General features: G+C 35.7%; 2 protein-coding genes across 2 annotated transcripts; both read left to right on the forward strand.

Moving 5' to 3' along the window:
* The first annotated feature begins 1,959 nt into the window (after positions 1-1,959).
* Positions 1,960-7,903, forward strand: LOC142641728 (glycerol-3-phosphate dehydrogenase SDP6, mitochondrial). The gene is made up of 6 exons (XM_075816204.1): positions 1,960-2,473; positions 3,190-3,663; positions 4,233-4,564; positions 5,114-5,274; positions 5,591-5,849; positions 7,260-7,903. Exons 1-6 carry the CDS (start codon positions 2,104-2,106, stop codon positions 7,557-7,559), a joined length of 1,896 nt encoding a protein of 631 aa, XP_075672319.1. The 5' UTR covers positions 1,960-2,103; the 3' UTR covers positions 7,560-7,903.
* Positions 7,904-9,480: 1,577 nt separating this feature from the next.
* Positions 9,481-14,118, forward strand: LOC142641419 (putative ribosomal large subunit pseudouridine synthase SVR1, chloroplastic). Its single transcript, XM_075815856.1, has 10 exons — positions 9,481-10,062; positions 10,239-10,318; positions 10,640-10,740; positions 10,851-10,923; positions 11,081-11,174; positions 11,302-11,350; positions 11,701-11,851; positions 11,972-12,028; positions 12,983-13,038; positions 13,559-14,118. Exons 1-10 carry the CDS (start codon positions 9,576-9,578, stop codon positions 13,617-13,619), a joined length of 1,209 nt encoding a protein of 402 aa, XP_075671971.1. The 5' UTR covers positions 9,481-9,575; the 3' UTR covers positions 13,620-14,118.
* The last annotated feature ends 3,127 nt before the right edge of the window (positions 14,119-17,245 follow it).

The following is a 17,245-nucleotide window of genomic DNA, read 5'->3' on the forward strand; positions in this document are numbered from 1 at the left end:
AATATGATTTTTTTGAGAAAATGCTAAAGTTATAACAAATTTTACTACAAACTGGTGTTGTAATGAAAGTGATCAATGAAATGAGGCTTACAAAATACTAGGAATATTATAAAATTTACTATATGAGAATTACAAAGATATATCACCAATCACAAATATTCATTCAAAAATGCATTCAATAGTTTGTTGAAATTCACCTATCATATTCATTGTTACATCAAATTATAAAAGTTATGGAAACCACCACGCACCCTTGGTGCATTGATCACTTCACAAGTATAAGTTTTTGTGGGGTGTAGGGGCAATGACTGAGATTTAAGTTTCTAGAAGAGAGTTTCACACACATATACACTTAGATTAAGCTAGAGTAGAATTTTTATCTTGTATAAAAATAATTAAATAAATAAAGGTTACTTGTGATTAGTAACACGTCTATTTGTAAGACCTATTTATTTAAATTTGTCTTATCTTTATTTCTAGCATTACTTAATTCTTTGAGCCTTCTTAATAGTGAAAAAAATGTAAACTAAAATATTTTAATATCTCTAAAAAATATTTATATATAAAAAATTAAAAAAAATTTGCTCCCAAATTTGGGGCCTTCTCTAGTAAGGGGGCCTTAGACAATGGCCTAATTGGCCTAAGCCTAGGGCCAGCCCTGGTCTTTTAATTCATATTCATATAATAATAGCAATTAGCCTCATAATATGCACTTTGTGCGTGCGATGAAACTTTTTTTTTAAAATTTTTGGGTTTAGTGTCATAATTTTCTTTATTTTGAAGGTTTTTTGGTCATTCAAAAATAGGAATCTAAACAAAGAAAATTCCTTAAATAGTACTCATATAGATATAGAAAAAACATATAAATAGAGTCGTTGTATTATTATTTTTAAATGGTTGTTTTATTTTTAAATTTGAATTTGACAAAGAAAAGTGGATGGCCCAAAAAAAGGAAAAAAAAAAACTACTTTTTAAAACCTATATAAATTTAGGAGTTATTAAAATAGTCATTTGACATGTCTAACACTATTATTTAACTTCCTAAGTAGATGAATTTAAATGTATTTTGGGCATTTAAAAAAAGAAATCCAAACATGAAAATTCCCTTAAATAGTAGTATAGATGATGATAATAATAATAATAATAATAGTAAAGTTTTCTTTTAGTACTTCCTATATTATATATGTACGTATATACATCATTTTTTTAGAAGACGGTATATACATAGTTGGCCTATATATCTCTACTAATTTATTTTGTCCATGTTATCAAAAGGGGAAAAGATTTGTCCAATAATTCACGTTACTCCTATTATCCATTATTCCATATTCTTAATGTAAATTTTTTTTTTAAACTGTTTAGATTTCTATTTTTTTAGTACAAAAATACCCTTGTACTCCTATATTTAAGTAGAGATAAAACTAAAGGACATTATGGTAAAAATACAACTCTAACTCCCATTATAATATTGCTTAAAAATAGGATCACTTAATTTTCAATTAAAATTTTAAAATAAAAAAATACAGTTTTTTTTCCTACAAAATAAGACTACTAAAAAAGAAGTCTCATTGTAAGTGCTTTGCAACATGTTTATTTTGACACACGGTTAAAAATGAACAGGTGTCATAAACCCACACCATGAGTACCTGCACCCACGGATAGGGATCTAAGATACCCATATATTCTTCTAAAAAAAAAACCACAACCTCGTACGAAGCGCCTCAATGTCAAATTCATTGCTTGACTAATTCTTAGCCTCTTCTTGTCTAATTAGGGAAACGGAGAGAAAAGTCAAAACCTAAAAAAAATAAAATAAAATAAAAAAAAGCAAGAGCAAGAGTAAAAAAAGCGAGAGTTCTTGTAACTTGTTAGTAACAGGGTATTTTAGTAATTTTGATGAGTACAAAGTACTGGGATCCACACACACTGTTCCACCATCTCCTACAGCCGTGTGGCGTTTTTGCCAAAACAACCGCGAAAAAATCCCTTTAGACCGATTCTCAACGCAACCTTTTTTCCAAATTTCTATAGCCGAATCAAATCTCTATCACATCAACCTGCTCTCTCTCTCTCTCTCTCTCTCTCTCGCTCTAAACGCACCGTATGGCAGCAAGAGCACGCCTGAGCCGGCGAATAGGCGCCGCAGCAATCGCCGCCGCAGCCGGAGGCGGAATCCTGCTCTACGGGCCGACGTTCTCTGCCAACGACCGCGGTGAAGCCGGGGCTCACATATCGGCAATTCGGCAGAGGATCGCCGACCCCAACGTCGTCGTTCCGTCCAGGGCTACTCAGGCCTCGGCGCTGATCGGCGCCAACTCGGCCAACCCGCTCGACGTGCTCGTCATCGGCGGCGGCGCCACCGGCACCGGCGTCGCGCTCGACGCCGTCACGCGTGGACTGCGAGTCGGCCTTGTCGAGCGCGAGGATTTCGCTTCCGGCACGTCCTCGAGGTCCACCAAGCTCATTCACGGAGGTACGTACGTATTCGTTACACGTATGAGTATATTAATACGTATTCGTACATCGGTTTATGTATGTGTAAATGTAATTGACTAATTGAATTGGCAGCGTTTTTATTTTATTTTTATTTTTATTTTTATTTTTTGTGATTCTACCGATTTGCTCTGTTTTTGAACTTTTTTTCTTCGGTTTTCAATATTGAATTCCTTGTGTGGAGTTGTTATCATGATTGGAAATGGCGTTGCTCTGCACTTGAATTCGCATGGTTTTGGACTTCATATGATTGAACAGAATGTTCGGTTGTTCAGCTTGATCATATGGGCGAGAAACAATGCATTTGTATAAGCTTCCAAAACGCCTAACCAAATGGACCCATATATATGTGTGTGTGTGTGTGAATTTTTCTTCCTCCAGTTTTTGAAAAAAGCTGCTGTTTTTTGTCTGTTTGGTTTGGTTGTTATTGGCATTTGCAAAAAATTAATGTGGAAATATTTTTTAGTAATCTGTATATATATGTATATATACACACACACACACACACACCGAAAGAAATGAAATGTTGTAATGTGAAGGGTTGAAGGATGTTAATTATGTCGTTTAATTAGGTCCAGATGTTTTAATAATATCCATTGGTTTTTTATTTTAATTTTTTGTTGTAAGTTTATAACATATAGTTTTCTTTTAGATTGGAGCTAATCATTTGTCTGAATTTGTTTGTATAACTTTTAGGGGTACGTTATTTGGAGAAGGCTGTGTTTAATCTTGACTATGGGCAACTGAAGTTGGTTTTCCATGCACTTGAGGAGCGTAAACAGGTTATTGAAAATGCGCCACACCTATGCCATGCTTTAGCATGCATGACACCATGTTTTGATTGGTTTGAAGTAGTATATTATTGGGCGGGCTTGAAAATGTACGATTTGGTAGCTGGACGACACCTGTTGCATTTGTCCAGGTATTATTCTGCGCAAGAGTCTAGTGAGCTCTTCCCCACGCTTGCAAGGAACGGTAAAGGTAGAAACCTGAAGGGCACAGTGGTTTATTTTGATGGCCAGATGAATGACTCGAGGCTTAATGTTGGAGTAGCATGCACTGCTGCAATAGCTGGTGCAGCGGTGCTTAACCATGCAGAAGTTGTAGCATTTCTGAGGGATGAAGATGGCAAGCGGATAATTGGTGCACGAATCCGAGATAATTTATCAGGTACAGGAAGTACTTCCTTTCAACACTAGAGAATTTTTTCTTTTTTAATTTTTAATTTTTTATAATTTGTTAATTACAACAATGGGGGAGATGGGATTTGAACCCTAGTTCTCCCTAGGGAGGAGAGCAGACAATGATCTTGAGATATTTATCACCTTAATATTAATTGTTTTCACAATTTTTCTTTACCATGAAAACTTGTATGAACAATTTGATGACAAAACTTTACAATTATTTACTTATCTGGCTGTTATTCTCTGTTCTCAAATTGGTAGCTTCTTGTTCTTGTAATCTGTATAGTGTATACACCAATTCAGCCCCAAAATAATAAAGGGGTAAAACAAATAATTAAGTCTTGGGGAGGGACAAGTCAGCTTTGACCAAAATCACTTGTTCTCTCATTTGCTCTATCATGACCATACATTCAAGTCAATGTGTGTACTAACCCATGCAGGCATTTACCCATATGTTTTTTCTTCTTGCCTTTAGTATATTTGTTGTCTTGTATGAGTTGTATCTACTGTAACTAAATTTGGTTACTTCAATTGTTATCTTCCTTACTGCACCAGGCAAAGAGTTTGATACCTATGCAAAAGTAATTGTCAATGCTGCTGGGCCATTTTGCGACTCTGTGAGGAAAATGGTTGATAAAGAAGCGCGGTCTATGATCTGTCCTAGCAGTGGTGTACATGTCGTTCTACCTGATTATTATTCACCTGAAGGAATGGCTTTAATTGTTCCTAAAACCAAGGATGGACGAGTTGTCTTCATGCTGCCATGGTTGGGACGAACAGTAGCTGGAACTACAGATTCCAACACTGACATTACGTTGCTTCCAGAACCACATGAGGATGAGATCCAATTTATACTGGACGCCATCAGTGATTACCTTAATGTTAAGGTATGTTGCTATTTCCATCATCATCCTCTTTTTGTGTCTATGTCCTGCACTTTTCTTACTTGGCACATTCATTTTGAATTAAAGATTTCTTGATGTTTTTGCTGTTGTTGTTTTTTCCTTCTTTTTTTTTTAAATTTTTTTTATTACTTTCAAAGTTCATTTTTTGAATAGCTCCAATCTGTATTACTAAAATATTCTGAGTGGGAGTTAGGTGATATTGGTGTGTTAGTTTATGCTTCTAATATGATTTTTTTATGTTGATGGGCTTGAGGTGGTTTGAGTACATTGCTAACACAATTACACTCAAATTTGACTTATTTTAAATGTTAAGAGATGTTTGAAATTTCAGAGATCATTTACTATTAATGTTTTGGTGTGCTACTCCTTGTTCATATGGACTTCTTTGTCTATTGAAGGCCCATGACTCTACGTTGATGTTTTACTGACTAAACCTACAAGCCATTGAAGGAATTATTGCTAATGACTCCCTCTAGGTTTTCTTCTCTTTGCTATTACTTGTGGTGATAAATTAATTCTGTGGAAGTGTAGGTAAGGCGAACAGATGTTCTCTCTGCATGGAGTGGTATACGCCCATTGGCAATGGATCCATCTGCAAAAAACACTGAGAGTATCTCCAGAGATCATGTTGTATATGAAGATTATCCTGGTTTGGTCACAATTACGGGCGGGAAGTGGACTACTTACCGTAGGTAATGTTTGGAGTAGTATACCTGAAATTTCTTATTAATAAATTATTGGGAGGTGCACACTGGCTAAACTCATCTAAAGTGGTTCCTCTTTGATGCTCTTTCAATTACACACACACACACACACACACACACACAATAATTTTGCTGTATGTAGTATTGTAATTGTCCCTACGATATGTAATTAATTTATTAGAAATATTCTCAATGAATTTAATTTTAAAGTAAACCTTATTGATCTAGACCTTTTAAGTCAATGCCTGTGTGCACATCCCCCCGCCCTCTCCCTGTACATTATACTTACTATTAGTACACTCAGCATGGCAGAAGATGCGGTTAATGCAGCTATAAAGTCTGGAAAGCTGAGCCCTACCAGTAAATGTATAACTCAGGATTTGCGCATTCTTGGTGGAGATGGATGGGATCCTTCATCATTTACAGTTCTTGCGCAACAGTATGTACGCATGAAGAAGACTTTTAGTGGTAAAGTTGTTCCTGGTGTAATGGACACTGCAGTAGCAAAGCATCTTTCTCGCGCATATGGAACAATGGCTGAACGAGTGGCTGCCATTGCTCAGGTTGGCTTGTCTTGCTATAATCTTCATTTTGTAGCTTTATCACTTAGGAGGAATTTTTTTATCCTTTAATATTTGCTTCACCATAAACTTCCCCCATAAGAATGGGTAGAGAATGAGGTCAAGGGGTTTAAAATGCACTGGGCATGTTTAACTTACCAATAAAGAAAATATTTGCTTCACAATGAAGTGAAACTTCTAATAGTTGTCATGCAGTTTTACTACTGGCACTTCCTGCAGTATAATATTTATGCTCAGATGCATTTGGAAGTAAAGAAAGAGTTTTGAATGGGATCTTATTGCTCTTAATAACCTTTAGAGCTAATTTTGCAATCCTTTTAAGGTTCTTCTTGGCAACAGGTTGATTTCTAATATAGCAATGCTCAAATTCAGATAAAGCAATGGGCATTCTCAAAACTTTTTAGTTCACTCTGTTGTTAATTTCTTTAATGGAAGGAATTTCTTAAAAATTGATCTTAAGTTTCATAGTGTAGTTTTTCCTTAGTCTATGTGGTTTTTTTGTTTGTATTATAGACAAATGATGTTTAACATTGCTTTGTGACAGAATATATTATACATGTCACTGGAGGACCTGAAAATATTGACATTTTAGGTTCTGTATATAATTGTAATACTTGAAAGTTTAATACTTCTGCTTGGGCATGATACAGTGGCACATTGTTCACATCAAGTGTTAATTGGTTTTTTTCCGCCTTGTTAACTTCAGTTTGTGGATTTTGTCACCATCTTGAAACTCTTTTGTTGACTAGCAAAACAGGTTTTGTGGTTCGTCCGCATCTGATTTCCTCTGTGTTTTCAAAAAGAGAGAATTTATGTGAAGTTTTGATTTGTTTTATATTATTTCAATGATCTTTGCTGAAAAATCATTGAAATAATACATGGACTGAGTATTTTATTCTGTGCTAGAGACTTTTAAGTGCTTCCCATTGGGCTGTGGGTCACATGGTCTTCAGATTTTTCGACTGGTTGATTTAGGAAAGTAGATTTGAGATTGCACTTTAATGTACATGGTTGAAAGTGTCATCTGGAGACATTACGTTACTAATCCAGGGAAATTAGTATGATTTTGCAATGCTCTGTGTTTTCGCTTTATCGGTATTAAAAGAACAGATGCCTAAATCAAATTATAGTAGATATCCTAGTACAATTAAAGAAAAAGGGCTCATTCAATTCAGGCACTGTCATGGGCCTCATTATGTATTTTGTTTAGTTTTATGCCTTTGTAGCCCTTTTTATGCTGAACATACTTGTAATGTCTCAAGATTTTAATTCAGCTTTGATATACGGTACAAGATTGCATTTTGGTAGTGTGGTGGACACTGTTTCTTTGAACCCTATTGATGTTATTTTTGGCGCACTGTAATCCTTCTTTTTCCCTCTTTTGATCAATAGAATGAACATCTGGGGAAGAGACTTGCCCATGGATATCCTTACCTAGAGGCAGAGGTTGCATACTGTGCTCGGCATGAATTCTGTGAATCTGCTGTTGATTTCATTGCTAGGAGATCTAGGCTTGCTTTTCTTGACACTGATGCAGCAGGCCGGGCGTTGCCACGCATAATTGAGATATTGGCCGCGGAACACAATTGGGACAAGTCAAGGAAGAATCAAGAGCTTGAGAAGGGTAAAGGATTTTTGGAGACTTTCAAGTCATCAAAGAATGCACAATTCCATGATGGAAAACACAAATAGTATATATAAATGCTATTTTATTTATTAATTTCATCAATAGTTTCAGAAGTACAACAACAACAACAAAGCCTTAAAACCAAATCAATAGTTGTAGAAGTGCTGAATAATTATTGGTCATTCTTCATTGTGGTTCAGGATCTAGAAATAAAATGTTCACCACAATTTTTCTAACCTTATTCTTGTGCGATAAAGTTTGCACGGCTATATTTCCCCCCCTTTTCCTGTTGTGAAGTTCACAGAACAGATGGGTGGAACTTTCATATTTGTCATCCTTATGTTCAATTTGTGCACAAATTTGTGGCACAATCTGCAAAAATATTGTTATTTTTCTCAAAATTAATTGATCCTCTTATGTTTCAGCCTTGTGCAAGATGTGCCTTTCAGTACATGAATGTATAATATATATATATATATATATATATATATATATATATGCTTTCCATTGATTGGAATTTGATAAAATAATGAGTAGTTATTTTCCTTTCTACATGATTATTAAAAATAAGTCACGTGATTAAAAAATACATATGTCTATGAATGATCTCCAAATTGCTTTGGAGCAAACTTCTTTCTTTTTTATTATTTAATATTATATCAGTTTTTAAATAAACACGTAAATGAGTAAACTCCATCTCTAGTTCGAGCGTGCACTATATTATAGAGCGGAAAAAATGGTTGCTTCTTTGGAATAATTACTGAGCAAAGTGGTGTATCAATTTGTGTATCCACCCAGTCTCTTTCTTGCAGGCTCTAATGCGGGGTTGGATAGTAGGTGCTCCTTATGTGTCTCATGCTCTCTTTGGAATGGGGGAAAACTTGCACGGTGCAAAGTGGGGTAAGCCAAAGGCAGGGCAAGATGGAAGTATTTTATCATCCCCAATGAGGTGGTTCAAAATAGGTGAGATAAAGATTAGATAAAAAATGGGCGGGGCGAGATGAAAGTATTTTGTCATTCCTAATAATGGTTCAACATATTCAACATTGCACTCTCTACCTCTTAACAATGTTAAAATAATAAATAAAAACAACAACATGTTAACCAGATGATGATGATAAGATGCATTACTCAAGCACCATACCTCTCTTGTCAACCCCTTTTAAGAAAAGCCTGAATTGGATTTGCAACTCTTAGAAATGGGTCTGCCTAGCACTTTATTCATTATCCGCACATCCCATTTTTCAGTCTAGTCCACCTTGTTGTCCAAACTCCAAAGCAACTTGTTGTGCACCTTCTCTTGAAAAGTCTGGTTCTTAAGATTTTAAAATTTTAATGACAGGGCAATTTGTATGCTATTAGATCTAGGAATTAATCACTAATCCTATAAAATGTTACAATATTTTCACGCCAAAGTTGAGATATTAATTTACTATAGGCCAAAATAAAATAAAATATGGTAAATTACAACTTATTCAGATGTGACGTGATCAAAATTTAAGTTTCCTGTATGTAGTTTGAAATTTAACAGTTTACCCACCTGAGATTTGACTAAAATTCAAATTGCTTACCTATAATTTGAAATCTCATGATGCAAGTCAACTGTTGGACTCTTTCTTGGAGGAAAGAAACATAAAAGTGAAGCAAAATTACATATGTAGCCATGTTTTTAATATAAGTGGATTACAGAACTTTAATTGAGTTAATCTTAGGTAGATAAAGTATTAAATTTCAAACCATAGGTAGGCAATAAAGGTGGAGCAAAATTACATATTTAGCCATGTTTTTAACATAAGTAGATTACAGAACTTTAATTGAGTTTCAAACCACAAGTAGACAATTTAAATTTTAACTTTGCTCAATATAAAATATTATAATCGGTGTTTGTAAAAATAGTGTGACCTCTTCTTAAAAAGAAAAAGAAAAAGAAAAAGGAACGACTTGTAGTTTTATGTCAAAAGAAATCCCCTCCAAAAATATGAAATCCAAATCCAAATGTAGTTAAACCCAAACCCCTCATCAGGCCTCTCAGCCAATCCTTCAAAGCTCGAACCCCCCAAATCCAATTATCTTGAGGAAAAATGGCAGCAACAGTGGCATCACTCTCTTCCTCACTCCTCTTCTCCAAGCCTTCTCTCACTCTCAGACCCTTCCGTACACTTCCTCGCATCATAGCCTCTTCACTTCCTTCCTCCTCTTCCTCTCCTCCACAATTCAACATCTCCTTCGCACCCCCAAAGCCCAAGCCCAAACCCAAGCCCTCCGAACCCGACCCGTTCTCCGACTCCGACCCCGAATCCGGAGGCCAGCTCATCATCCCGTGGATTGTCCGGGGCGAAGATGGCAACCTCAAGCTCCAGATGCACCCTCCCGCGCGTCTTCTCCACGCGAGGGCCAATTCCGACACCGCCACCACGACCACCAACACCAAAAAAAACAAGATTAACAAAAACAAGAGCTCCGAGGTTGTTCCTAAATCCAATTATTCCAAGGCTGCTAGGAGATTCTATAATGATAATTTCAAGGACCCCCCTCAGCGCCTAAGTAAGGTTCTCGCTACCGCCGGAGGTAACATTAACATTAACATTAACAATGTTTTGTCTCAACTACTGTTTTTTGATTGTTTTACTTGTCACAAGTATGTGACGGATTATTTGTACGTGTTATTTGCGATAATTAAGGAAGTAACAGAGGATATGACTTCAGATAATAATACATAAATATTGTTATATTTATTTTTTTAGTGGCATCGAGGCGGAGTAGTGAAGAGCTTATATTTGGAGGCAAGGTTACTGTTAATGGTTCCGTGTGCAATACTCCACAGGTTATAGCATGTATAGTTTATGTTTGCAATTTGTATTCGAATTCGTATTAGGTTTCTCTGCATTTGCTTTTTTAGATGTAGAAGGACCGTTTAAGGTTGATTTTAAGAAGCATGGACAATGACACGAGACACAACAACACGGTAATTCTTGAAAAAATAGGATGCCATAAGATGGGGATATGAGGACACGCATGCAGGAGTGTCTCGGCATCATGTTTTGGAGTGTCGGTGCTTCTTAGGCGGTTTATTATTGTTATTGATATCAAAATGAGTTGGGCCTTTGTGTTTATGTGAATATAAATAGTGTGTTGCTATATGCAGACTCGTGTTGATCCTGCAAAGGATATTATTTATGTCAATGGGAACCGTCTTCCTAAGAAGCAGCCTCCAAAGGTTTATCTTGCCTTGAACAAACCAAAAGGGTTTGTTACTGTTGCTAATGCTCTTTTCATTTGGATCATTGAGGTCATTTATGGATTGAGCTCTTTAGGTGGTGATGTGTGTGTAAATTAATGTAGTTACTTCATGACAGGTACATTTGCTCATCTGGGGACAAAGAGTCTAAGTCCGTGTTGAGTCTGGTTGATGATTATTTGAAGATATTGGTATGCATGGGTGGCAACCTTCTATCTAATGTTTTTTGGTTGTTGATTTTAACTAAAGGAAAAAGAAAGAAAGAAAAACTACCATCATGGAAAAATTAATTGTAAACTTTGTAAAAAAAATTGAGCAAATTAAACAAATAATAGAGTGCATTTCCAGGATAAAAGAAATTCAGGAGTACCCAAGCCACGACTGTTCACCGTAGGGCGCCTTGATGTTGCCACTACTGGTTTGATTATTGTGACTAATGATGGTATGTAAACTGCAATGCATGCAACCTGGTGTGCCTTAAAGATGATTATTTCCTTGGAGTTCTTTAAGTATAGATTGAAATTTGGATGAGTTCATTTATAACCATTTCCAATGCTGTTTGTTTTCAGGAGATTTTGCTCAACAAATTTCACATCCTTCAGCTAACTTATCAAAGGAGTGAGTGTTGAACTGCATACATTCCTTAATTTTTTTGTTGTTGGGGACAAATGTTCTACTGAAAAATAGCCTATCATCCATAATTATTACTTAATAGTTATGTGAAACTGCACTTTTGTACAATTTCACAGGAAATTGATTTGATGTTGGCATGCTCTTCAGAGTTTATTGTTTGGCATGCTTTGGATAGCAACTACTAAAATGTTTAGTTGCTTACCATGATATGAACTTTATGCTAATGTCATTTATTTATTGCCTCCTGAGTCAGAACTTTACTGTTGGGCATAAATATTGAACTTCCATTCCTGCGTAATCTGATGACATACAACATAACATTTGGTGATTGCCAGATATATAGCAGTAATAGATGGCGATGTTAATAAGCGGCACTTGATAGCCATCAGTGACGGAACAGTCATTGAGGGCGTCCATTGCACCCCAGATTCTGTGGAGCTACTACCACGACAACCAGATATACCAAGACCTCGTCTTCGCATTGTGGTACTTGTTACCTATTCCAGTCTTCTATAACTTATCCTATACAGTTGTTTCCCTTTGTCAGGTATTCCACTGCATTTCTGCTAGTGTTTAATTTTAATTCATTCATTTGGAATCCTGCAGGTTCATGAAGGGAGGAAACATGAAGTTCGAGAGCTTGTGAAAAATGCTGGACTTGAGGTTAGCTTTTGATAAAAACATTTTCACTTTCCAGAGTTAGTGGCATCCCACTCTATATTTTGATACAAGGAACTGGCAATAGAATAGAAATTGTGTTTGAGGCTATCTTGAGATGGCCCATTTTCTTATCTCTACTAGCAAGCCTGAAGCATGACTTTCACAGCTTGAAGCACAGTAAAGGAAGCAACCTTTGGCAATGACAATCTGAAATTTCTAGAATAGGAACCAGAACCTGAGTAGGAAAACAAGTGGACAAACCCAAAAGGAAACCCATCTGGAAACCATGGAGTTGCTTAAAACCTCCCTTGTTGTCTTGCTTGCCTTCGGATAAGAATGACTAGTTGCTTTAACCTGCCTTCCTCTTAGTTGTGCACTTGTACTGATATGTGTATGTTCAATTGATGAAATTTGTGTTCATTGTAATGTAAAGGGGGCCATAGTAATTTTCTAAATATCGATTTATTGTTGAGATTAATGACACTAACTCAAATGGCACTTCCTCCTCCCTTGATATTGGGATGGTGGATAAAGTCATTAGCTCAAGACCCAGGGGTGAGTGTGACTTATCTGTCCACTACATGTGCGTGCGCACACACACATGAAGTATGGTTAAGTAGAGTTGTTCTTTCATCATTTATATAGATAGCATAGGGAAAAAGTAGTTTTGCAGTTTTTCAAGATTATAGGACAATTTTAATTCTTTTGTTCAAAATTGTTATTTCATTATACATGTGTAGGCATATGCATTATTGGTACTATTCAGAAGATTCTGTTCACAATTTCATTCCAGAAATTTAATACACATGCTGTCACTTGTTTAAAAAAAATTTAATAAGTGAACAGTGATATACCGACATTTGGTCTATCACTCTTGTGTATAGCTGGTCCTTAAAGCTTATTGATTTATATTTCTGGCATGTTCACCTTTGCTGCTTATGTTTCTTCTTGTTGCAGATTCATTCATTAAAGCGTGTAAGAATTGGTGGTTTCAGACTTCCATCGGATCTTGGGTAATTGCTCAAAATAATTACTTTCTTTAAAATCATTCCTTGGCAGTGGTTCTCTCTCTCCTTCTTTTTTTTTTTTTTTTTTGGGTCTCATGTTTTTTCCCCAACACTTTCTTATGAGCACCGGGTAACTTATAAATGGGGGACAGGGTGGGAAAAGAAAGTTAAATAAAAAAAACTTCAGAGTGCTGATTTATTCATTTTGCCTGGAAAAGAAAAGTAGCAGGTATGGGTAGTTGGAATTTAGCACTTCTAGAAAAATAGGTAGAGGGTGAGTTGTGGGTTCAAAATCTACAGGGAGCATGCATAACTCATCAATAAAAAAAAGGCAAGTATACCACCACTAATTATGTCTAAAGCTTTTCTCATACATATCTAAGTCAATGTTGTACATAACTGTGTGATAGCATTTCTCATCTGATACCTTTGATTTTAGACAAGCCAGTGCTGCTTTGACTCACATGAGGATATGCAAGTGCTATTCTCATATCTATCACAATTTAACTTCCGTTGGTATTTTCAGGATAGGGAAGCACATTGAACTGAAACAAAGCCATCTGAAGGCACTGGGTTGGAAGAATTAAGAAACTTCTTCTCAATGCTGGAGTTTGTTTCCTTAATTCAAATGAAGTTCAGCTTTGGAGTGTTGCCATGGAAATTTGTCAATACTTTATCGTAATGGGTGGGAGCCATTTGGTTGTGATTACCACCCCCTTTGGAGGGACAGAATTTGGGTACTTGAGTTGGACTGCCAGTATGCCACTATTGGTATCAATGCAAGTGATCTTTATTGCAGAATTTGGAAGATGAGAAGTGGTAAGATCATTCATATAAATGTGGAAAAATTGCAGGTTACAACTGCTCTCTTTTTGTAAATAGCGCAAATGACAAAGGAGAGGCTGTAAAGAAAATGGTTATATTGCTGAAAGTGTGTTAGCTTTTTAATTAGAGATCAGGAATAGTAATGATTTTACCTCAGAAGTTGAATCATAAACAAAAATGGAATACGTTATCACTTCCATATGAGGAATTATGTGGTGTTTTTCTTTTTAATCTGAACTTGGTTTTAGATGCATTATATCAGTCCTGTGGTTACTGGATATATTATTATTATTATTATTATTATTATTATTATTATTATTATTATTATGGTAATTTAGAGAGGTTAATGAGATCTCTCCATGGTTTTGGCCTGCTCTTTCCAAATGTAGAGTTGATTATTACTCAGTTTACCCAGGGATTTATGCAGGGGCCATGTAGTACATGTGGCATGCTGCCTCGACTCAGTTGACAAGTATATGGCATCTATAAGTAATGCTATAGACAACAATTTACAACAGTTGAGTTGACAATTTTTAAATGATTCTTAGCTTGATACAACAGTTGAATTCACAAGTTTTTTTTTATTCTTATTTTGGTTCACCATTGATATCATTTTATCATATACTATTTAGAACTTGTCACCTAGGCATTTGTAAAATATTTTGTGAAATTTGTTTTAGTCTAGGCTTATTGATATTGACCCTCTAGCAGGCATGTGAGGCTGTGGTATTAAAGAAAATTTCGCATACACTTGTCGTACATAGTGGTCTCATAGTTGATGGGCTCCACATTCCTGTGGACTTCCATAATGTGAGACATTCCATGAGGATGCAGAAGTTAATTCTTCATGGTATAGTTGAGAGGGGGTCGTGTGTACTGTGTGCATATGGTATGAATTAAGTTGCTGCCCTTGTCATCTTCTCTCTCTCTCTCTCTCTCTCCCTCTTAACACACATATCTTACAGGTTGTGAATGCTGAATTGATCTTTTGTGAATGACCTTTTCGTATTATCTGCAGTATGGATGAACAAGGAAGGTGAGTGATTGATCACGTCTAGCCCAAATTCCAGCTCACGCGAAAAATTCATTCGCATTTACTCTATAACAAAAGAGAAATTTTACGTTCATAACATTTTCACAACAAAACTTAAATAATAAGTTGTTACTAGTTGTTATTGGTGGGTATAAAGTAATTTAAGTGGTAGGATCAAATTAGAATGGATAATAACTTGTTATTTATAATTTGTTGTGAAAGTTTTGTAAAAATATTGTGAAAAAATGATCATTTCTCATAACCAAAGCGTTATAAAAAATGATCACGGGTGGTAATTTGCAACTTGCAACATGAATGAACGAAGGTTGCTTTATAAGAAGCTTTGGACTTGTACTTGCATCTAGAACATGTAGCACATTATATCACCTGGGAAAAAAAATAGAGAAGATTTATATGGTATGTTGTTGCCTGTGCTGTCAGTAAAGGTAATTAAAATTAAGGATGCTTGTAATAAAACCTAGTGCCAGGCTCGCTTCACATGCTGCTCTGTTCACAAATGCAAAAAATCATGCACATGGAAAGCCTTCTTTTGAACAACAGATCGTACGAGCAGATGAGTGATACGTTCAATCATAGAGTCCTACTTCTTATCGCATTTGACATGTTTTTGACTTACTATAAAATAGTGTCATAAAATAAAGCAAGATCTGCACTGATTATGACCTTATGGCTAGGTAGTAGGGTCTATGTTTCACACTAGCAAATAGGAAGGACAGGGAATATTTGAGTAAAGACATGAAAAAAGCCAAATCAGATTGGCAATCAGAGCTTCAGCTTAATGAGCTTGTTATTGCTTTTAAGGTCCAAAATGAAAAGATGGATTTCTAATGATAGTCACACGCTAACCGTACATACAATGTCGCATGGATTCAATTATGTTTTAAAAACACAATTATAAAAAGGGGGTGTATATGAAGTATACAATAACGAGTATGTAATAGGATGTTAGTTTGATTTTCCGCACAGGCTTTTGCCCGTTTACACGCATTGTATTTGTTATGTTTGGTTTGATTAGACAAATATATAGAAGGTGCTTTTCCAGTCTATCTTGCATCTGGTACAAAAATGTGAAAAAAGATGCAGGCCAAATGATCGCAACAAAACAAACAAACAAACAAACAGGGAAGCACCAGAGCACTAGATTCTTCCCCTGACAGTCGGACCAAGTCCAACTCATTTGCATTCATTGCCAAATCAACTATTTGGACCTGTCAGTATAATAGTCTTGAAGATATTCATGAAACCTTCTCCAAGATCCTTATGAATTATGATGGACCTACTACACCAGCTTATGTAGCAAATCTATTCTGCTGAAAAATCTGCCGGAATTGTAAAGGTTTTGACATCATTAAACTCTCTTAAGATATTCTCAATAGGCATTGTAGTGGTCCGATAGAAAATAGAAAAAAAAATGTCACAGAACTAAGCAGTCGAGTTTAGATGGTGAACAAATTTGTTTTATGCTGCACTTGACGAGGTATTTATCACTTACTTCCTTTAATCAGATTTGGTTACTCTAAAAAGCCACAGAACTAGACATTAATCTATGACTTGATCTTGAATTAAAGGACATACGAGATTATCTTGATTTTCCTACCAAAAACACACAAGGCGCTATAGCTATGACTTGATAAATATTTTCTCCTTAATTGTCACTCTTAGCATGATGGTCATTTTACAAGTACAAGTTCTTGTAAGGTGGAAGGGGTAAAGGTCGGGATTCAAGTTTTCAAGAGAAAATTTCATACATACACATATACTTAGATTAGGCTAGAATGAAAAAATCTTGTATACATTTAACGTGGAGTCTATCTTAGATAAAATAAAGAAATTTGTCACCTCTGTGCTTAGTTAATACTTAATAGTTATGTAAAGGATAAATAGGGTCCTATTGTTTTCGTCGGTGATTGCATTCCGACAATAGTGGTTAGCTTTTGTGACATAAACAAAATGAACATGTCAATGTTTCACAACCTTGTTGGACGGCACCTGAAAATGACAAACAAAAAGCTACAAAATAAATTACACCATCTTGACTGGTCCAAGCTCCACCTATCTTATTTGCCTATCTGTATACATGCAAAAACTAATGTAAGTACAACGCAACATCAACTTTTTTGTAAATTCAATGCTCCGACCTATAGTTTTATGAAAATTCAATTAATGCTACTACACAATCACAATTCCACTATTCAGCAAAAAGAAAAAAAAAATCACAGTTCCACTAACTCTCTCTGATTACAATGTCAAAAGCACTGCATGTGTCAAGCCCCAAATGAAGTTGTTGAGTTCGGGTAAAAAGGGTGTCCCAAAACCCATTAATATTAGTTCAGA

This window comes from Castanea sativa, chromosome 6, assembly GCF_040712315.1.
Source record: "Castanea sativa cultivar Marrone di Chiusa Pesio chromosome 6, ASM4071231v1".
Classification (NCBI taxonomy): Eukaryota; Viridiplantae; Streptophyta; class Magnoliopsida; order Fagales; family Fagaceae; genus Castanea; species Castanea sativa.

Excerpts from the sequence above, each read along its gene's own strand:
- LOC142641728 (XM_075816204.1), top strand. The coding sequence starts at position 2,104 with ATGGCAGCAAGAGCACGCCTGAGCCGGCGAATAGGCGCCGCAGCAATC. Across the intron at positions 2,474-3,189 it reads CACCAAGCTCATTCACGGAG|GGGTACGTTATTTGGAGAAG; the intron begins GTACGTACGTAT and ends TATAACTTTTAG. Across the intron at positions 4,565-5,113 it reads GTGATTACCTTAATGTTAAG|GTAAGGCGAACAGATGTTCT; the intron begins GTATGTTGCTAT and ends GTGGAAGTGTAG.
- LOC142641419 (XM_075815856.1), top strand. The coding sequence starts at position 9,576 with ATGGCAGCAACAGTGGCATCACTCTCTTCCTCACTCCTCTTCTCCAAG. Across the intron at positions 11,351-11,700 it reads TCAGCTAACTTATCAAAGGA|ATATATAGCAGTAATAGATG; the intron begins GTGAGTGTTGAA and ends GGTGATTGCCAG. Across the intron at positions 12,029-12,982 it reads TGAAAAATGCTGGACTTGAG|ATTCATTCATTAAAGCGTGT; the intron begins GTTAGCTTTTGA and ends TTCTTGTTGCAG.